General features: G+C 44.7%; 1 protein-coding gene and 1 long non-coding RNA gene across 2 annotated transcripts in view; one reads left to right on the top strand and one right to left on the bottom strand.

Annotated features, from left to right (window-relative positions):
• Positions 1–318: 318 nt before the first annotated feature.
• On the bottom strand, positions 319–1,357 carry LOC138422354 (uncharacterized). The gene is made up of 2 exons (XR_011249844.1): positions 981–1,357; positions 319–742 (listed from the first exon to the last, which is right to left on the bottom strand). It is a non-coding gene; the product is annotated as an uncharacterized lncRNA (long non-coding RNA).
• Positions 1,358–1,457: 100 nt separating this feature from the next.
• Positions 1,458–22,298, top strand: part of TMEM132C (transmembrane protein 132C) — a 443,620-nt gene continuing 422,779 nt past the window's right edge. Inside the window, exon 1 of the mRNA XM_069558655.1 lies at positions 1,458–1,751. Coding sequence (XP_069414756.1) covers positions 1,667–1,751 — 85 coding nt within the window. The 5' untranslated portion in view covers positions 1,458–1,666. The remainder of the gene's footprint in view (positions 1,752–22,298) is intronic.

Here is a 22,298-nt window from a genome sequence, read left to right as displayed (position 1 = left end):
CTGAAGAACTGGGCAATTATAGCATAGTTCCCTTAAAAAATGAAGTCACTGCTACCCAAGTCTATCAGAACCAAGGTTTTGCAGTGCTCTTTCTGGCCTGGCTGGTTTTTCCAGCTGCCTTCTCTCCTCATCATGTAAGCAGAGTGCATCAGTGAGCCCTCTTCCTCCTTAGGGCTGTTCAGCTGGAAAAAAAGCTCCAGGGATGGGGGGTGCCCTTGGAGTCTCCGTCTCCACCCCTCAATTTCTCCATATGCTTGGCTCTTGACTTATTGTAATTGAGTTGGGACAAAAGAAACAGATGTGTTTAACACCTTCCACTTTAGTTTCTTCTCATCTGATCAAAGATTTTTTTTTTCTTTTATTTTGAAATTCATTCCTGGCTCTGGTGACCACATGATTCAATGGGCTTCCCTTCCGAGGTTGGACGAGTCAGCCCAGCACACCAAGAGATCTCTAGGCAGGCTGTGGGATCTGGGGGGAAGTGTATTAGCTAGGGGAGGGCTGGGCCTCCAGGACAAGGCTTCTGGGTTCAGGACATATTGTTTTCCAATCACGAACACGAGGGGGAGTTGGGGTCCTGAGTGGGGACTGTTCAGATCCCCCGGTGGCCAATGAGGCCCGAGCATCAGTAACTATGGAAGGCAGGCAGGCAGCTGGGATCCACGCGAGGAGGGAGGGCAGCGCTGGGAACGACACAGAGAAGACATTTGGAGCACGAACTGGAGTGGCGAGTCCTTGGAATCTGCAGAGAAAAAACTATTGCAGGAGCAAGTCTGGCAAGGGAAGGGGAGCATTCCCGCCCTCCCCCACCCCCGAATAGTTAATAAAAACACATGCGGAGAGGGGAAGGGGGCGAGATCCAACAATGTAGAAGGATCCACAGTGGAAAATGAACCTTTCTGTCACCCTGGCTTTCCAGTCCCCGTCCTGAGAAACCGCGGCTGCCTTTTGCTTAACCCTCCAGACAAATATACACATACGTGCACACGCCTGTGTATAAACCGTGTTCTTGAATCTGTTCTGCACGTTGCTTTTTCCCACTGAAGAATCTCTCTGGGAGATCTCTGCGCATCAGCTGTGGGGGACTTAATTCCAGATGCCCCCGGTCTCAAGGCAAAGAATCAGGGTCCGCCCTGAAGTTGAGGTGCGAAGAGGCGGGCGAGGGGAAGGGCTCGGCTCCATCTTGAGTCGCGGGTACCTGCGCAGAACTCTCCGGGACTCGAGCCACAGGCCCTGAAGGCGGGAGGCTGCGGGGAGGCAGGGAGACCCCATGGGCGCAACCCTTGAGCCTCCGCGCCTCACCTCCTCTTCTGCGCGCCCGCTCCCAGACGCGTGCACTTTCTCCCCGGCGTCTTTCGCCAGCCTCCGGGCAGGGGCGGGGCCCAGGGGTGGGCGGGGTCGAGTGGGCGGCCCGGGGGGCGGGGCGGGCCCGCGGCCGCCTTGGAGGCTGGAGAAAAGTTGTCCCGGCCAGAGAGCTAGCCGCCGCGGGATCCGGAGCCGCCGCGGCTTGCACTCGGCAGCGGCGGGGCGCGACCACCGGCTCTGCAGCCCGGCCGGCCGACTCGCTGCCGGGGGTGGCCCCGGGGCATGGGACAGCCGGCGGGGGCCGCGAGCGGGCGCTGCGCCCCGGGCGGGCGGCGGGCGGCCTGAGCTGCCGGGACGCAGGATGCGCTCCGAGGGCGCGGCCCCCGGGCCGGTGGCGCCACTGTGTGGGGCGCTGAGCCTGGTGTTGGGCGCGCTGCTGGGCAGAGGTAAGAGGCCGGGGACCCGGCGTGTCGGTCGCCCCTGCGCTCGGGAAGTTCCCCGCGGTCCCCGGGAGCCTGGGCAGGAGGGGAGCCGATGAGTGGGGTTGTCTTGGGGACCTGGGTGAGGGCGCTGGTTCCCGGGCCCGAAACGGCCCCTCCAATAGATGGGCGACCCCAGTTGGGCGCCGCATAAGTGGAATTGGAGCGAGTTCGGCTGATCCAGTATCTCTGGGTTCGGAGTGCTTCCCGGGGGTGAAGAAGGGGCGTGGCTGAGGGACACTGCTCATCATCACCGAGTTCCATGAGGACTTAACGGAACCCCTGTATTAAGCTACGTGAAGTTGGGCGTCTGGGAGCGGGCAGCCCGGCTCTTTGCACCTCCTTTGCCCCATTCTAGTATCCCCCTCCCCAGCTCAGTTGGACTGGGGCTGGTGACCTACGAGGGCACACCGGCCCCTTTCCCCCACCGTGGGGTCTCGAGGGCCGGCGTTAGTCCACGCAGGAATGCCCGCTCACCACGCAGCCTCCGGGGACCTCGGCTCGGAAGAAACCCGGGATCCCCTCGGGGTACCCCGTAGAGGTCCTGTGTGGTCTAGGAGCGCGCAGAGGTGATCGCGCGGGTGGGGGAACTGCATCTCGGAATCAGATCTGGGCTTCCTAGCAGTGGGTCCTGGGGGTGGCCTTTTACCTCAGTCTCCTCACCTTTGCAACGGAACTGACCACTCTGCCTGGGTTTAAGAGAATTCAGGGAGGGGACGACTGGCGCCCCAAGAGCTCAGGAAAGGTTGGTATTATTATTCCGGTTATGATTACATGCGTGTGGGACTCGGGCCGGCGGCGCGAGGGGCCGGGAGCGCGGTCTTGGAGCCCGGGAGCCGCCGGCGCCGCGCGCCTTCCCTGTCCGGCACCGGCTCTAGGGGCCGCGAACTCGCGCGGAGGAAGCCCCGCTCCTCTGGGAAGCGCCGCTGCGTCCACCGCGACCGGGCCGAGAACCGGGTGCGGGTGAGCGCGTGGGAAAAGGGTGCTGGGAGCCACTTTACCGCCGGCGGCGCCTGGGCAAGGGTCTTGGGGCCTTCGGGTGAAACCGAGATGCGCACAAGTGCCGCTGTCCTTCGCTCTGCGTCGCGGCTCCCGCCGCGGCCCCGGGCCCTGAGCCGGCAAACCGAGTCCAACCTGATGAGAATCACGGGCTCTCTCCGGCCTCAGGCTGGGCTGGAAATACATTCGGAGAGACAAGTTGCCAATTGATGTTACAAAGTAGCGTTTGCTTCTCTAAAGTCCTTGCGCACCGGCTGGGATTCCAGAAAAATCTACTTTCCTTAAGGCTGCAGGTTCCCAGACACACCAAGCGGACAAAATTGCTGTTTTAAACAGTGTCCCTTTTCCCCAAGAGCTCCAGGTAAACAGGAGAGAGAGAGAGAGAGAGAGAGAGTGTGTGTGTGTGTGTGTGTGTGTGTGCGTGTGTTCCCGTTCGCGCGCGCGCCCGTGTGCGCGCATGGGCACGCGCGCGCGTGTGAAGGGATGGGGAACATTTTTCTGTTTCATTCCAGAGGAGTAAAATCTGGTGAGTTAATTCTGTCATGAGCTCTGAGTTCTATCATTTCTAGGACTCGGTTTTCCTAAATGTAAAGTGGCCATTCAAAAAAAAAAAAAAAAAAATTCCTTCCTAAAATACTTCCCAGAGATATTGTGGTGATAAAGCGGTCTAATGGGTAGAAAGCACTTCGTTAAGAAAGGTGGTGTCATTTTAAACTGAGCCAACGGTGAAAGTCCCCATCAGCTTCTCTCCCTCTGCCAGGAGATTTAATCAGGGTCAGCTTAGAACTCTGACTGCTGAATGTGCTTTTCAAAGTAAGTTGTGGATTTTCTTAATTAAAGCTCACATTCCTTTTTCTCCCTCCCGGCCATCTAGAGGATTTTACTTTTGATTTAGAGGAGTGGCGGTTAGAAATGTCCGTGGGGAAGAGGCTAGGGACAGCAATTTTATTGGAAAGTGGAATTGGGAATTTTGTTTTGAAGATGTATTTAGAGGGCAAGGGATGGGGAGGGGGGTTGGAGGTTAAGGGGAGCTGTCCCATTCCTCCCCCCGAAAGCCACCCTTCCCCCTAACCTTGGGCAACTTTGACTTAGTTTTTCTCTTCCCACTTTTGCTTGACAGTTTTCACCACGTGATTTGGGGGCTTATGGGTCTGCAAATTGTTTTCATTTTGTTTCTGGTGGTGAAAAGTAGTAGTATATTCACTCCCTTAGATAGATCTGCAAAGAAAATGTTTGCCCTGTAGATTTCTCATAGAAAGGGAAGCTTTCTGACCCTTGTTTAAATTTGTACTGTCTTAGAAAAAAATCATCGCTGACTCTTCTGGCTCAAGGATTTAAGTGCTGATTTCTGGAACCCTTGAAACCACTGATCAATTTTTAATACCAATTGTAAGCTGATGTTCAACTGTGGATTTAAGACTCTGCAATTCCTCAGGGTTTGGAACAGAATCATTGTTCTTGGGAGGTTCCATAAATAGACCAGGGCACTGAAAAAAGGGAGTCTTCCTAAGATTTAAGACTTGGGCTGAGGTAGACGAAGCAAAGTGTCCTTGAGTTACTGGTTGAGGAATTGGCCCCGTGTAAAGAAGGGGGAAGGGTGGGGGCGGTGGGGTGGGCTGAGATACTGTCAGAGGTGAAGTAATGCTGTGAGAGGTGATGGTTGTCAGTCAGACAGGGGGCCTCTGGGAAGGTCACACAGGCCGGAAATCACTTTCCTGAAATCTGGCGCCAGGTGTACTTCATGATTCAGAAGATAGGTTTGTAGGGAGACAGAAACCCAGGGTCATCCATAGACATTCTTTGAGACACCCGAACTGGCTGTGGAATTGTGTCCATAATTGGACCCATAGCTCATTTTGCACGAAAGATGTCAGTATTCACAACAAGAAGTCCCCCAGTAGCCTCACTGCACTTTAGAGCAGTCTTGGTCCCCAGAGGAATTAAAAGCCAGGCGGCCAACCTTCGGATTGGCAGAGCTTTGGGGATCTTCAATTGCTGATTTGGAATTTGCAGCTTGGGGCAGTTGTCATGAGTAGGAAGAGGTTGTTAGCGGGTAGAGGTCCTTCTTGGCTCCCCCGGTGCACACTTAACACAGGGAAAGATCCTCATACCTGGTCCTTCCTACACTTAGAGTACACAGACATTTTTTGCCCTAAGCACACACCCCTTCCTCCCCAAATTAAAATTCCCCAATGCATGGAATCTTCTTAGAAGTGATTTCAGCTTCTGGGAAGCCATTCTGTGAAACTGCCAGGCTCCTGGGTCTGTCCTAGTTCTCTGCTCCACACCCACAGCTCTGAACTCACGCTTGCAAACTTCATGACCTGCAGGCAAACAGTGTTCTGTCCACGGTGTTTATAAAAAACTGAACAGTCTCCCCCAAACTGAGAGACTTCACATATAAAAGTCGGAATTTCCAATTTCCCCTAATAAGGGTGTGGGTACTCTGCTGACCTTGGCACCAAAGCTATGCGGAGGTGTCACCCTGCCCCCTGGATAAGGTGTTGATTGAGGGCTTCTCTTACCTCCTTACCTGCCTGCCCCTTCCCCTTGGCCACTTGAATTTGCTCCTCTGACCCTTCTTCCTTCATCTCACTTATCATTCATCCTTAGCTTCATCATAAGGGTGGCTAGAATCAGGCAGAGAAGAACCCAGAACTCTCAATTATATTAGCAGTTAGCACTTTCATGAGCAGGGGTTAAAACCAAAGCCTTTGGATGTATTAGATATTTCATACATCCATAGTCATGAGAAGCAAGGTTAATAAAAATGAATCTTTGGTATATTAATTGGAGTGAAAGGGAGTATTACTGAATTAATGGAATAAATGCAAAGTCTGATGGATAGAATATTTTTACAGCAATCTGCTTTGTTTAAAAGTCAGGTTTATTAATGTAATTTGCATACAGTAAAATTCACCCTTTTGAGGATAGAGTTTTAATTTTGATGAAGGCACATGGTCACATAAACACCAGTACAATTGAAGTATAGAAAGAACATTTCCATCAATTCGCCCAAATCCCAGGGGCCCCGGTGTTGCCACTTCCCTTCCTCTATCTGCAACCCCTGGCAACCATGACTTTGTTCTCCATCCTTACGCATATGTGTGTGTCAGCGGCTCAGTCGTGTCTGACTCTTTGCAACCCCATGGACCAGCTCACCAGGCACTTCTGTCCATGGAGTTCTCCTGGCGAGAATGCTAGAGTGGATTGCCCTTCCCTTCTTCAGGGTATCTCCCCAACCCAGGGATGGAACATGGGTTTCCTGCATTGCACGCAATTCTTTACCATCTGAGCCGCCAGGGAAGCCTCTCAATCCTTATAATTTGCCTTCTTCATAGTTCCATAAACATGGGCTAGTGCAGTATGCAACTTTTGAATCTTATTTCACTTACCACAATGCATGTAATATTTACCTATATGTCAGTAGTCTATTCCTTTTTCTTCTTTTTATTTTAAAAGTGAGGTATGTTTGATTTACAGTATAAGTTTCAAGCATATAACAGTGATTCAAAATTTTAAGTTATTCTCCATTCATAGTTATTATTAACTATTGGCTCTATTCTCTGTGCTTCATAATATATCCTTGTAGCTTTTATATTCTTATACATAATAGTTTGTACCTCTTAATCCCCTATCCTTATCTTGACCCTCTACAGTTCGCTTTACCCACTAGTAATCACTAATTTGTTTTCTGTATTTGTGAATCTCTTTTTTTGTTCTATTCACTTGTATTTTTTAGATTATGCATGTAAGTGATAATCTATAGTATTTATCTTTCTCTGATTTATTTCACTAAGCATAATACCCTTCAGGTCCAGCCAAGTTATTACAAATGGAAAAATTTTGTTCTTTTTATGACTGAATAGTATTCCATTGTATATATACAGTGCATTTTCTTTATCCGTAAATCTGTTGATGGACACAAGTTGCTTTCATATCTTGGCTATTGTAAAAAATGCTGCTTTGATCATGAGAGTATGTTATCTTTTTGAATAAGTATTTTTGTTTTCTTCAGATGTATGCCCATGAATGGAATATCTGGATTTTATGGTAGTTCTATTTTCAGGTTTTTGAGGACCCTCCATACTGTTTTCCACAACAGCTACACCAATTTACATTCCCAGCAATAGTGTACAAGGGTTCCCTTAATCGTCAAATCAAAACCGCAATATCACCTCACCTTTGTTAAATGGCTATAATCACAAGTAGTCTATTCCTTTTTAATACTCCATAATCCTGTGAGTGGATACAGAGCCATTGTTTATTCATTTCCTAGTTGAAGGACATTTGGGTTACTTTCATTTGGGGGGTATTATGAAAAACGTCACTACGTTGTTTGGATGCTAAGTCATGTGCAACTCTTTTGCAACCCCATGGACTGTAACCTACCAGGCTCCTCTGTCTATGGGGCAAGAATACTGGAGAGGTTTGCCATTTCCTTCTCCATGGAAAATGTCACTATAAATATTCACAAACAGGTTCATATATAAATATATTTTCATTTCTTTTAGGTAAATACCTAGGACTGGAATTGCTAGGTGGTATGATAACTGTTCACATAATTTTATCAGAAATTGCAAACTTTTCAAACATGGAAGCAATATGCATTCCCACCAACAAGAGCGCCAGTTGTTCTGTATCTTGGGGACCACTTAATGTGATCCCGTTTGTCTAGTTTGATTTTGTGTAGCAGTTCTAATAGGTGTGTAGTAGTATATCTTTCAAGTTTTAACTTTTATTCTGTGACTTATGATGTTGAATATTCTTTCTTGTTTCTTACCATTTCTTATATCTTATTTGGCGCATGTCTTTTTCAAATCTTTTGCCCATTTTTTTTATTGGTTGTTATTTTCATGTTATTGATCTTTGAGGGTACTTTATATAGTATGGATACAAGTTTCTTTTCAGATGTGTGTTTATATGATTTCTCCCAGTATGGATCTCTGGGAGAGCAAAGGATTTTTAAACGAAGTTTGGTTTGTTACTTTTTTGCTCTTAGTAATTACACTTTTGGTGTCATATCTAAACATCTTTACCTAAGATTTGTAAGGACACTCCAGATGCCTCTAGTGATGTTTGGGTATTTTATATCCCTGCTTATTTTTCATCTTTCTGTTCCATCAGTTATGGAGAAAAGTGTTGAAGTCTCCATCTCAAAGTGTTGAAGTGTGTGAGTTTGTCTAGTTTTCATTTCAGTCCTGTCAGCTTTTTCTTTATGTGTTTGAAACAGTCTTTTAGGTACATACACACTTAGAATTATAATGAATTCTTGGTGAACTGACTTCTTTCTTATTATGTAATATCTCTCTTTATTCTTGGAAACATTCCTTATTCTGAAGTCTGTTTCATGTGATATTAATACAGCTACCTCAGCTTACTTTTGATTAGAGTTTTCATTGTAGTATCTTTTCTTGTTTTTTTAAAAAACAATCTGTATTATTTTATGTGGATTGTTTATAGACAGTATATAGTTAGGGTTTGCCTGTTTATCCAGTCTGATAATCTCTGTCTTTTAATAATTGTATTTAGACCACTTATATTTAATGAGATTATTGATATATTTATATTAAAATCTGTCATCTTGCTTTTTTGCTCTAGGCACCATCTGTTCTCTCCTCCTTTTTCTGCCTGTTTTCATTCTGAGTATATTCTTTATGATTCCATTTTATCTCCGTATTGGTTCATTATTGGCTCATTATTTATGCCTCTTTAAAATTTAGCCATTGCCCTACAAGATATATCTTTAATTAATCAAAGCCTACATTCAAATTATATCAAACCGCTTTATATGCTATGTAAGAACCTTAAAACAATATATCCCCAGCATTTTTTCCTCTACATATAATAATCCTTTCCAGGGCTTCCGAGGTAGCTCTTGTGGTAAAGAATTCACCTTTCAATGCAGGAGACATAAGAGATGTTGGTTCGATCTCTGGGTTGGGAAGATCCCCTGGAGAAGGGCATGACAACACTCTCCAGTATTTTTGCCTGGAGAATCCCATGGACAAGCTACAGTCCATAGGGTTGCCAAGAATTGACACACCTGAAGTGACTTAGCACACACTGAGTCACATCGGTTGTGTTCGACCCTGCGACCCCATGGGCTGTACCCCACCAGGCTCCTCTCTCCATGTGCTTCTCCAGGGCATGGAGTGGATTGCCATGCCCTTCTCCAGGGGATCTTCCTGACCGAGGGATTGAACACATGTCTCTTGCGTCTCCTGTATTGGCAGGCAGCTTCTTTATCACTAGCACCACCTGGGAAGTGACTTAGTAGGTATGATCCTTTTCAGGTACATTCACTTATACCCTGGGCAATGGCTAAGGGAATTTTTCACTTAGAGGTTATTTGTGTATACTTTGAAGAAGGATACCAATTATGTTTAATTGGCTTGCCTTTGTTTCTGAGTGGGTACTTCTAATATCTTTTAAACTGTTTTCTCTTTAGGACTTAATTCTCTGTCCTACCTGTGTGCTGAGCTGAACGAAAGTGTTTCTATGCCTTAGGGATTTAGAAATCACTGCCTTTAAGGAGAGGACAAAGGTAAAATACAACCCAGCCAAAGTCTGAGTTAGCAAAATTTCCAAGAGAATAGTTATAGCTGTCTCCGAGAGTGACTCCTTGTTTTCTGCAGTGGGTACATTTCTTTTTTCTATTTAATAATGCTCTTAGTGGCATATTCACAGTTGGAAATGTCTGGAACCCTCAAGGACTTGATGTAGAAGACCATGTCATCCCTATATAATTTTTTTTGCTATTGAAGTATAGTTGACATATAGTATTATTTTCAGGTATACAACATAGTGATTGAACATTTATATACATTATGAGTTAATCACCATGAAAAGTCTGATCATTTATCACCGTTATTGCAGTAGTATTGACTATATTCCTTATATTGTATATTACATTCCCCTGACTTATTTATTTCATAGGTGGAAGTTTATACCTCTTAATCGCCTTCCATAAAATATTTTTTCTTTCTCCCTTCACACCCTTCATGTTGTTGGCGACATGGGGAGCTATCGTTTATGAATTGATTAAGGATGCCCAGTATCATGGAAGCGTTAGCTTGGTTTTGAGCATCTGTTCTGCCACTTCCTGATTGAACTGGTCAGAAGCCTCTGGCGTTAGCAGCAGAAACAAATCAGCTAAGGGATCAGGATCTTAGGACCCTTAAGCTACACTAAGGGACCAGGTTTCTAAAAGTCTGAAGTTGCCAGTTGAAGGGTTCTGGTACTTGTCATTGATGTCTGGCTTCAGGGTACAACTGGGATACAGGGACTCTAATTACTTTATGTGTTTCTATCTCCATGCTCATGTTATTTTTAGGTTCCAGTGGGGCATGCATGCATAGTTGCTCAGTTGTGTCCGACCCTGTGACTCTATGGACTGTAGCCTGCCATCCATGAGATTATCCTGGCGAGAATACTGGAGTGGGTTGCCATCTCCTTTTCCAGGCGAGTCTTCCTGACCAAGGGGCTGAACCCTCATCTTTTGCATCTCCTGCATTAGCAGGTGGATTCTTTACCACTGCACCACCTGGGAAGCCCCAGATTCCAGGGAGGAAGTATCCTTTATCCTTGGCTGAACTTTAGAATCATCCTGGAAGCTTTAAAAGTTGCTAAATAACCTCCAGACTCTACACCTAATGGATTGAACCAAGATCTTTGTTGCAGTGGAGTAGAGGTGGGCAAAGAAGCAGTGTTAATCATTTTCATTTTTTAAAAGCTTTTCAGGTGATTCTCAGGTATAGCCAGGAGTGAGAATAGCCCCGGCCCTGGTCTAGAAGAGATTAAGATGATCTGACAGACAGTTCCACCATATTGTACTCAAGGGAGAAAGGCATTTCTCCCAGAGAAAGGTTGAAGAACTGTTACAAAAGGAGGCAGGATGCTGGATGTGTGTGCGGCAAAAATTAGAGGAAGGACAGCTCTTCTGAGCTTATTTTGTAGGACTGTGAGACTGTATTATTGAAAAAAATGGGCATGAGCCACTTAACACAGTGCCTTCATTTCCAGATAGTTTAACATAACAGAAACTTACTTTCTCCCAGTTTTGGAGCCAGAAGTCCAAACTCAAATCCAAACAAGGCTGTGCTCCCTCCACAGATTCCAGGGGGCTGGGGGGTTCCTCTTTTGCCTCTTTCAGCTTCTGATGGCTTCTGGCTTCCTTGGCTGTGACTGCAGCCCTCCCATCTCTGCCTCCAGCTTCCCATAGCCTTCTCTGCACATCTTTTCCCTTTGAGCCTTGTAAGGATGCTGGTCATTGATTTAAGGCCCACTCTTATCCAGAATGACCTCATCCCAAGATCTTTAACTCAATTAAATCTGAAAAGACTCTGTTTCCCAATAAGACCACATCCATAGGTTCTAAGGGGACCAGTCTTTTGGAGGCCACCATTCAGCCCATTACACATGGTAATAGTCACATGAGTAAAAGGTCAATAAATCATAGCCAGGGACTTCCCTGGTGGTCCAGCCATTAAGACTTAGCCTTCCAGTGCAGGGGTTGTTGCTTCTGTCCCTGGTCAGGGAACTGAGATCCCACGTGCTGCAGGGCCAAAAAGCCAAAACATAAAACAGAAGCGCTATTGTAACAAATTCAATAAAGACTTTTAAAATGGTCCACACCAAGAAAAATCTTAAAAAAATAATCATAGCCATTATTATATGTATAGTTATCAAAGCCATGGAGAAGAAGAATCATCCCAAAAATCTAATAGAAATTACACATAAATGTTTCTTAAATGATGGAGACTAATGTAAAAAATAAAAAGCATTAGAAGAACAGTGGATTTGATGACATCAGGGAATAGGAAAAGCTCCTGGAGTGTACCGTGGTGTCCATTTATAATCAACCTAAACAGAGAGCCAGTGGTTTATATTCTGAGACATCCCTTGATGTACTTCATGCTTAAATACAGCTTACACCTAATTCCATTTGGCTTAGTTTCATAATACTCTTGATACTGTCTTAAACAACCCTTCTCCCTCTGGGGTCTCAAAGCCATCGGAAACATCCAGGGCGGCTTCCATGCCTCCCTGAAGTTCATTTTCCCCCCCTCAATTCTGCAGTTGACTCTTTTCATCTTTCTTGCTCAATCGGTCCCTCTGGCCCCTTAATTATAATGTTGGCTTTCCACCGCATTTCCTCACTGTCTCTGTGGACTCCGATGCTGTAGAAATAGGGATATAACACTGCCCACTTTGGCACGTGGGGGTAGATGAGCGGTCCTTTGAGGCAATAAGGGATTCTCTTATTCTCAAAATAAACAGAGGAACTTTAAGACAAGCACCCCACCCCCAGGATCCCCATGGAACAGAAGGCTGGCTTTGTTCTTATCATGGAATTCCAGCTTAGTGATGATTTTAAGCTGAAATTTAAAAATTAAAAACTCACACCTTAAACAGGAGGTGGCACTGGAAACATGGTTTTGTTTTCAGTGGAAACAGTGAGGTTGTGTTTGAGGCCCTGAGACAAGGTTTCTGCACCTGCCCAGCAAAAATGATCTCAGTGTCAAATGATTCAGTTCATTTGTCATGACGCCTTTAGTTGCATATGCTGAAAAAAAAAAAAAACCCAGCTTATACAAATGGTACCAAAGCCAAAAAATAAAAATACATAAATAAAATGGGGGTTGTTTAAAAATGTCTTAGGTTAAGTTACTTAAAAAAACTCAGAGAGGCTTCAGGCATGGTTGCATCCAGAGATCTGTTAATGTCACTAGGCTCTGTTTCTTTCCATCTGTCTCCTCTGTTTTCTGTGTTGGCTTCATTTCTGAGTGGTCATCATTGTCACCAGCAGCTCAAAGTTTACATTCTGTCCACACAGTACACCCCAATGAGAATTAAGTGGCTTCCTAAATGATTGTAGAAAAGGTTGATGGTGCGAAGCTCTTGGTGCTCACTGGAGTCCCTGGCCCAACCCTTACCCAGCCACTGTGATGGGAGGGGATGGAGTCTCTGATTCATCAGGTCTGGAACACACCAGTGCAGGAGCCTCAGGTCAACTGCATCCAATATACTAGGAAAGAGAGTGCTGAAGTGTCCAAAGACAAATCAGGCTATGTCAGATGAAATGGAATGGAAGTTAGGCAGGCAGGACCCTATCCAGCCAACCAAAGAACTAAAGGAAACCAAAGGCCGATTGTATGTCTGCTTCTCAGAGGTATAGTTAAAGCCACTGGGGCAGCCCATGGCAAGGTCAGCTTGCTGCTGCTTTTGCCATTGCTGCAAACGGCATTATTTGATTCCCGATCATTTCCACTGTGTGACCTTCTAAGTCAAGGACATCCAACTCCAAACACACCTTTTGTTCTGGGGAATCTTCTCTGTTTTCTGTCTGCTTTGCCTCTCTCCCTTTCATTCATTCTTTCCCCCATCAAACATTCCTCCATAGCAGCGCTGTTTACAATAACCAACACTTGGAAGCAACCTAAGTGTCCATCGACAGAGGAATGGATCAAGAAGACGTGGTGCATATATGCAGAGGAATATGACTCAACCACAGAAAAGGATGAAATCGTGCCAATTGCAGCAACATGGATGGACCCGGAGATCAGCATACTGAGTGAAGTAAGTCAGGCAGGGAAAGACCAAATACCATATGCTATCATATCTTAAAAAATGACAGAGATGAGCTAGTTTATAAAACAGAGACAGACTCACAAAGCAGACTTTTCTTCTCTGCTTTCAAACTCGGCACTGTCATCTGTCGTGCTGATTGTCCCTGCTATGGGCCAGTCATCTCCCCAGCTATGGCCTAGCTCTTGGACACCTCCCTCAAGTGTTGGTGACTGGAGGTGTCTGCCAGCAGTGGCTTGACTGGGAGGTTTCCTATGAGTCCTGAGGTCCACTCCTTTGCTTACAGAAGCAGGAAGCCTGTCAACGTCATCTTCTGACTCCTCCTCAGTGATCCAGGAGTCCTTTTTCTTTTATTGTGGTGTTGCTGAGTTACAGTCTTGTGTTAATTTCAGGTGTACAGCAATGATTCACTTACATTCATTCATTTTTAGATTCTTTTCTCATTTTACATTATCACAGAATGCTGAATAGAGTTCCTTGTGCTACACAGTAGGTTCTTGTTGGTTATCTGTCTTACGGATATCTTACAAGAATGTATGTATTTTCATCCTAAGCTCCTGATTTATCCCTCCCCACACCCCCAGTACTTACCCTTCAGTAACTATAAGTTTGTTTTCTATGTCTGTAGGTCTGTTTCTGTTGTGTGAATGTTTGTTTGTATCACTGTTAAAATTTAGATTCCACATACGAGTGATATTATATGATATTTGTCTTTCTCTGTCTGACTTACTTCGCTGAGTATGGTAATCTCCAAGCCCATCTATATTGCTGCAAATGGCATTATTTCATTCCTTTTTATGTCTGAGTAATATTCCATTATGTGTGTGTGTGTGTGTATGTGTGTGTGTGTGTATACACACCACATCTTTATCCATTTCTCTGTGGTTAGGCATTTAAGTTGCTTCCATGTCTTGGCTATGGTAAACGTAAGAGTACATAAGAACATGAGAGTGCTACAAACTTAAGAGCACAAGTATCTTTGTGAACAAGAGTCCCAGATCTGAGGGGGTGGTGCTGTGTGGCATGGCTTGCAGGATCTTAGTTCCCCAACCAGGAATTAAATCTAGGCCCTTGGCAGTGAAAACGTGGAATCCTATCCACTGGACCACTGTGGAGTTTCCAATCTGGGGAATTTTATTCTCTTCCTCCAAACACATGTGTTACCAAATACACATGTTACTCAGTTTCTTATCCAATTACTGTGACTCCTGTAGAGACAGTCCTTACTTTGATAACCCAGGGGGAAGCCCACAGTGTCCTCCATCCTCAACATACACCAACTGTGTCTTACTTAGGAACATCCTCCATTCAGACTCTTCCTGACTATCAGTGAGATCATGTTGTCCTCTTCTCAAAACCCTCTAGAAACTCCCATCATATTTAGAGCTAAAGCCACAGTGCATTCCATGATCTACAAGGCGCTACATGAACTACATGACCCCCAGCATCCTTCTGACCTCATCTCAACCCCAATGCCCTCACATAGGCACTTTATTCCAGTCCCATGGGCTGCCTTGCTGGTTCTCACCATCACTAGGCTCCCACCTCAGGGCCTTTGCACATGCCTGCTGTTGGGTAGCATCTAGATATCCCCTGGAACCATTTCCGTTGTCTGTGCCATCTGCTCTTCTTCACTGTGGGACTTTCTGTTCCCCTTTTCTATTGTGCTTTTGTTTTTTCACTTATCACTACCTGATAACCCATAAATTTCACCTGCTGGGTTTTGTTTTCTTCTTTTGGCTGCGCTGGGTCTTTGTTGTGGCATATATGGGCTTGGCTTTCTCTAGTTGCAGCCTGTGGACTTTTCTTGTTGCAGTGCAAAGGCTTCTAGTTGCGCGTGGGCTTCTCATTGTGTTGACTTCTCTTGTTGTGGAACACAGGCTCTAGAGCCTGCAGGCTCACTGGTTTTATCTTGTAGGCTCTCTGGTTGCCCCCAAGGCATGTGGGATCTTAGTTCCCAAACCTAGACTTGAACCCATGTCCCCTGCAGTGGAAGGCAGATTCTTAACCACTGGGCCAATAGGGAAGTCCCTCACTTATTTGTTTAGCCGTCTTCTTCCCCTCTAGAATTTAAGCCCCATGAAAACAGAATTTCTCTTCTATTTTGTTCACTTCTGTATGTATCTGTTTTGCTCATTAACCTCAGTGCCTGGCACATATGAGGCCCTTACTACTTGGTGAATGAACAAATGAATACATGACTTAATTCTCTCTTTGGCTTCTCATACTATCTGACTGTTACCTGAACTCATCTCTTTCGGTCTTGGTTGCACAGAAAAATGGGTAGGTACGTTTGATGAGCTGAAAACCTCTAGATAGCCACCATTTTATCAAGGGTCGCCAACTGAGAATCAAATCCACCACGGTCCTTTCTCTGCATCAGTCACTCCAGGAGGTTGTCCCTTAGCTTGGAGGTAAGAATGTTCATAATAGTGTGATGCTCAAAGGAGCTGGCCAGGTGCAATGTTTTCAAGTCACTGAGTTTATTTCTAAATGCCCATCCTTCTCTGTATTCTCTGCCTCTTCCTTTCAGGGGAGAGAAAGGAGGGGCCCCTGCTTTGCAGATAATAGTTTCTCAGAAATGTACACATGAAACAAATCAACTTAAAACAGAGACCAGAATTTCACTGTAAACAGTGGAAAGCATCCTTGATTAGGACTTTCTCTTAACAACTGAGTAAATTACTACAAGAGTGGAAAGTGGCTGCAAACGGGTACAAGATATCTTGTGGGGTTGATGGAATTATACAAAATTAGTATCAGTTATGGCTTGATCCAGGTGCTCAGTTATGACAGCAGAATCTTTTTTTCCCTTTGGTTCTTAGCGTTGCCTGTTACGGTGTTGACTTCGTTTTTAGGTTCCATGTGGTGGGTCTTGGCTGTCCTAAGCTCCCACCCTTGCAGAGTCAAGGTCGACTGTCCTTTACCCAATATCCGATGAACCCAGGAAAGGTCATACTCTGTCTGCTTGGCGATGTTTGGTTCATGAGCACTTCTGAACCAGTCAACTTGGTCTGTAAAAGACAATGTGCTCTAATGATCCTGTCTGGGGGCTGTGGGAGGAGTTTGCGAGGACTGTCAGTGGGGTGCAGAGGAAAATTGGGGTGCTGTTACCAGAAAAAGGGTGTGTGATTGGGGCCATTCAAAAACCCAATAAATATTCCTACGTCTCCAAATTCCAGAGTGTAAGCTACATGGGTAGGGAAGACAGAGAAAAGTCATGCAAACAAATTGTCTTTCCTGCTCAGAAATCTATCTGAGTTTCGTGTGTATGAACAGGAGGCAGAGCCGAAGATGTATTTTCCTAACTGAGTTTGTGTCATACTCGCCTGAACCAGTGATAAGCAAGCATCATTTATCATTTGTCTGTCAACCCCGCCGTCTCTTCCATATCAGAGGCAAAAAGATGCAAGAGATGGACCTGAGTACTGCGTGGAGAGACAAAGGCAGGACCCAGACAGAGCTTAGTTCAGTATGTTAGCACCTCAGCCTCACTTGAGAACTCCTAATTGAAGGCAAGGCTTGGGGTTCACACCAGCCTGAATCAAATTTCTGCTCTGTTGTGTATACGTGTGTGTGTGTGTGTGTGTGCGTGTGCGTGTGTGTGCTTAGTCGCTCAGTTGTGTCCAACACTTTGTGACCCCATGGACTATAACCCCCCAGGCTCCTCTGTTCATGGAGATTCTCCAGGCAAGCATACTGGAGTGGGTTGCCATACCCTCCTCCAGGGAATCTTCCCAACCCAGGGATCGACCCAGGTCCCCTGTACTGCAGGCAGATTCCTTTACCATCTGAACCACTAAGGAAACCCTAGTGTAGAAATGGGCATCATTTAATCCCATGGAAACTCAGGTTCTGGATCTATGCAGTAGGGCCAGGAAAACACATCTCATGGAGTTATTGTAAAAAATTCCAATGGGCTGTTGTATATATTTAAAAAAAAGTCTTTTGGCCGGCAAAGCTTGTGGGATATAGTTCCCTGACCAGGGATCAAATCCTTGCTCACTGGCCTTGGCAGCGTGGAGTCTTAACCATTGGATGCATAGGGAAGTCCCTGGGCTATTGAGTATCTGACTTTTCTATTTGCCTACATTCCAGCCACACTCCCCATCCTACTCTGTACCCTGGGAGGCTGACCTCTGCAGGGAACACATCCTGTGCCTGCTGCTTGCCATCTGGAGTTGCCCAGTGGGGGTGCTTGTAGGAGGTCAGAGAGTAGGAAGAGAGGCTGGAATATTTCTTCCCTATCTGCTCCCTGTGCCTCTGTCCTCCGTGACCCTGACTCCTCTCTGGAGTCCTCTGTCCAAGGCTCCTGCTCTCACTGGGGTCAGGAACACTTCCTTCTCCTCCTGCCTCTTTATTTTGATTTATATTTATTTTATTGAAGTATAGTTCATTTGCAATGTTGTGTTAATTTCTCGTATACAGCAGAGTGATTCAATAATATATATGTATGTGTGTATACATTCTTTTTCACATTCTTTTCTATTATACTTTATCATAGGGTTTTGAATGTAATTCCCTGTGGTCCACAGTAGGATCTTGCTGTTTACATATTGGATGTATAATAGTGCTAATCCCAGCCTTCCAATCCATCCCTTCCCATCCCCCTTCGCCCTTGGCAACCACAAGCCTGTTCGCTCTGGCTGTGAGTCTGTCTCTGTTTTGCAGAGAAGTTCATTTGAGTCTTATTTTGAATCCACGTGTAAGTGATAATCGTATGGTATTTGGCTTTCTCTTGCTGACCTGCTTCACTTAATACGACCATCTCTGGGTCTGCCCACGTTGCTTTAGATGGCATGATTTCTTTCTTTCCGATGGCTGTGTAATATTCCATTGCATATGGGTACCACATCTTCTTTATCCATCCATTTGTTGATGGACATTTGGGTGTTTTGCATGTCTTGCCTATTGTGAAGAGTGCTGCTGTGAGCACAGGGGTGCATGGGTCTTTTTAGATTAGAGTTTTGTCTGCGTTTGTGGCCAGGAGTGGGATTGCTGGGTCATACAGCAACTCTATTTTTAGTTTTCTATAGGAACCTCCATACTGTTTGCTATAGTGCCCCCTTGTCACTTTAGATGATACTTATGTTCCCCCATGTCTTATCTTAGGAGCCAAAATTACTTTCTTATTTCCTCCTTAAGTAGTCCCTTCTTAAAGGCACTTGAACCATCTGCACTAGATTCTATTTCCTCCTGATGGACACATACGCAAATAAAACTCACACATATAGTGGAACAGGTTGGATGCCTGTTGTTGCTATGTGTAAACAAGCTTAAACCTATAGACAAGTTGTAAGAACAAGTGCCTAGAGCTTTGATCCCCGGAGTTGTCTCAGAGTGTCTGACCAAATACATGCTTACCGCCTTTGAATAGTTGCAAAGACTCTCTCTTCTAGAACCAAAGTATATCTTGGAGATCAGGAATAAACATTGCTGCCTGACTACTGTTCTGTCCTCAGACCCTAACTCAGCATCCTTTATTGTCTCAGTAATATCCTTCATGTCATGGGACTTTGTTTTCCTTCATTCTTTTCCTGAATTTCTTGACCTTAAGAGTTTTGAAGATTGCAGGCTGCTTATTTGTGGCTTGTATCTCGATTTAGGTTTGTCTGATGTCTTTCCATGCTTAGATCCTGATTAAGTACCTTTGGCAGGAGTGTCCCAGAAGGGATGCTCTGCTCTCACCATTTTGCATTGGATCAGGCAGAATATGATTTAAATCTGTCACAATATTAATGGTGCTCACTTGATTGCTTGGTGAAGGTGCTGCTTGCCAAGCTTCTCTACAGTGAAACTATCCTTAGTTGCTTTAAAATTAATAAATATTCTATGAAAAGAGATTCAGGGACAATGTAAATGTTTCTTATTAGAATTTCAGTGTTTCATTGATGAATTTATTAACAGAATGGATTCATAGATTTCATCTGTACTCTGTGGCTTATATTTCATTACTATTACTGGTTATTTTGATGCTTAGAGTATCTTCAGTTTGGCAGTGGGAATCATTTTATAATGACTTCTATGTCCTTGTGACGTGTCCTGTGTCCTCAGTGTTCTTTAAGCATTTTCTTTCTTTCTAAATACAAGAACTTCCAGGCTTATCTTGTAGTTTCACTGTCCCAGTCCTAAAATCAGCTCAGTTCCTTTTAGTGAGAGATTGGTGCTTAGAAACCAAAGTTTAGGCTCTAGATGTGCTCATTGTTACTTGGGTTCTCTAATCAGAAAATAGTGGTGCAGTAACATCTCTGTCTCAAAAACCATGAGTTCACACGGATATCTCAGTGCACAACAATACAAGGCTCATATAGGCTTGTCCGTATTTTTTTCTTTGTAACTCCTGTCTCATCTCTCTATACAGGTTCATCCCCCTGCTGTCTTCACCTCGGTCATCTCAGATTCACCACCTGGTGTTGACTGCCCCCTGGCCCCACTAAGGCTATGATACCCAAGCTCCCCGTCCCAGGTGGCTGCTCTTCCAGCCAATCAGCCTCTGACACCCAGCTCCGGGCCCCTACATCCCTCCCTATATCCTGCATCAGGACACTCCTGATGGTGTTGGTCTGAGTTATTCTGAAAGCAGAAGAATCAGTTTGTATTCTTATTTGGATTCAACTGTATCATCTTCTTGGAAAATGTCTGTACATTTTAAACCAAAGGAGTGTGCCGCAAGCGCTCTGTGTCAAGGTGTCCATCTCTGACCAAAGATGACTATGGACCACATCACACTGGACAGCTGCCTTGTTTCAGACACTCTTCCACAGGATAAAGAAGGAGTTTGTGATGCCCCTTTATTGTCTCTGATAAGCATCAGTGATTACCAAGATACCAGGTGTAGGGGATCCTAAACAAACTCAATTAAAACATCTTTGCTTTTGCAGTACCTAAAAGAGGGTATTTTTATGCAAATAAACACTGCTCTTTTTTCCCTAATCAGTGATCAGTGTTCTCAAAGGAGCTTTTGTGTGACAAATATACTTATTTATATATGTATGTATGCATGTATAAACTTATTTACTCCTCACAGTGACCCCAGGAGATGAGTACAATCCTTATATCTGTGAGCACCAAAGTCTTAATGATTCAAGTAAACCAAGAAATCAGGATTTTAGAAAACTGTGAAGGGGCCCAGGTTTCCAGTTTTGGCAACATTTCAAAATATGTTAAATGCGCTTTGATTTAAACAGTCTACGCTATGGCCTGAGGTTATCCAATTGTCCATTCCTGCCTTTGACCACTGAACTTTGGTAGGAAGGGTGAGGGACTAGAACTGGCCCCGTTGGGATACAGTCTTGTGTAGCGACATCAGTTACATTGGAATACTGAAGTTCCAGTCCACATGGTTGAAATTAGGAGAAGACCCCTTCTCAGAAGAAGCAATGTGTTGGTACCAGAAGAAGGGAGAGAAGGGGTGTTAGGCAGACCAAATTAATGTCCCTTGAAATAGGATCCAGGTGCACTTGGCAGAGATGGGAGGGATGAGTAAAGATGTTGGATGAGAGACAGAGAGAGAGGAAGCTTGAAGGGGAGTGCTGGCTTTATCGAATGAGGATGGTTTCCTAATACTCCCGTGGCTAAACTGATGTCTGGGAAGAATTTTGCTGCTTTTTCTTTAAATACTTCAATCAGGGTTTCTCAACCCTACTGACATTTTGGGCCAGATAATTCTTTGTTGGGGAGATATCCTGTGTAGTACTAGATGCCAGTGTCACCCAACTACCTGTGTAGTGACAACTAACAGTGTTTCCAGACATTGCCAAATGTCTCCTGGGGGAAAACAGCCCTCATTGGGAAACATGAGTTTAAACAATGCCCACTGTGTATAAAGGACTTCCTGCACTGTAATATTATTTTTAATTTTTTTTTACTTGGAAATAATTTCAGACTTTAAGAAAAGTTGCAAAATCTTACAAAGAATCCCATATACCTTTCACCTAAATTTCCCTAAATTAACATTTTACATTTGCTTTAGCATTCTTTTTCTGTTTATCTCTCTCTAAATAACTTAATTTTGTTTATTTATTTTTATTTTTTTGGCCATGCTGTGTGGCATGAAGGATCTTAGTTCCCTGACCACGGATCAAACCTATACCCCCTGCAGTGGAAGCACAGAGTTTTAACCATTCAACTGCCAGGAAAGCCCCCTCTCTGTATATATTTTAAATGTATATAAGTGTATATATTTTTTCTAAACTAATTATATTCATGATTGCTTGCACATGACTCCTTTTCTTGTATATTTCCTTGAAGCAAGGGCTTTCATTTACTGCTTTACAGTGATCAAAATCAAGACTAGAACTGTCTTTACAGTACTATTACCTCTACATACTTTATTCAGATGTTGCTTATCGTCCCATCATATCATTTATAGCAAAAAGAGAGCTAAGTTTTTCATGGGTCAGAATGCAATCCAGGATTCTACCTGCACTGTCAACTTCTTTCTGTGTTTTTAAATCACAAACAGTTCCTCAGCCTTTGTTTGTCCTTCATCATCCTGAAGAGTGCAGGCCAGTTTTTTTTCGTAGAATGTCTCTCCATTTGATCCGTATTGATTTTGAAGTCATAGCTGTATTCCGTTTGAATAGATCTGGCCCTCTGGACACTGGGTTCTGAATTTGGATGATTATATATTTGGTGTCATCTTGGTATGAATCAGACGTCACCCGCAACTCCTGAAGGACCCATTCTCTCCTTTAATGTCCTGGTTAGCGCAGCAGAGGTCTTCCAAGGGGGCTCTGTGGTGAACAGTCTGCCTGCCTGTGCAGGAGAGACGAGTTTGATCTCTGGGTTGGGAAGATCCCCTGAAGAACGAAACGGCAGCCCACTCCACTATTCCTGACTGGGAAATCCCATGGTCAGAGGAGCCTGGCAGGCTACAGTCCATGAGATCGCAAAAGAGTTGGATACAACTTAGCGACTGAACAG

This window comes from Ovis canadensis, chromosome 17 (assembly GCF_042477335.2).
Source record: "Ovis canadensis isolate MfBH-ARS-UI-01 breed Bighorn chromosome 17, ARS-UI_OviCan_v2, whole genome shotgun sequence".
In the NCBI taxonomy this organism is placed as follows: domain Eukaryota; kingdom Metazoa; phylum Chordata; class Mammalia; order Artiodactyla; family Bovidae; genus Ovis; species Ovis canadensis.
Note: the sequence above shows the minus strand (reverse complement) of the source record. Positions and strands in the feature narration are given on the sequence as shown.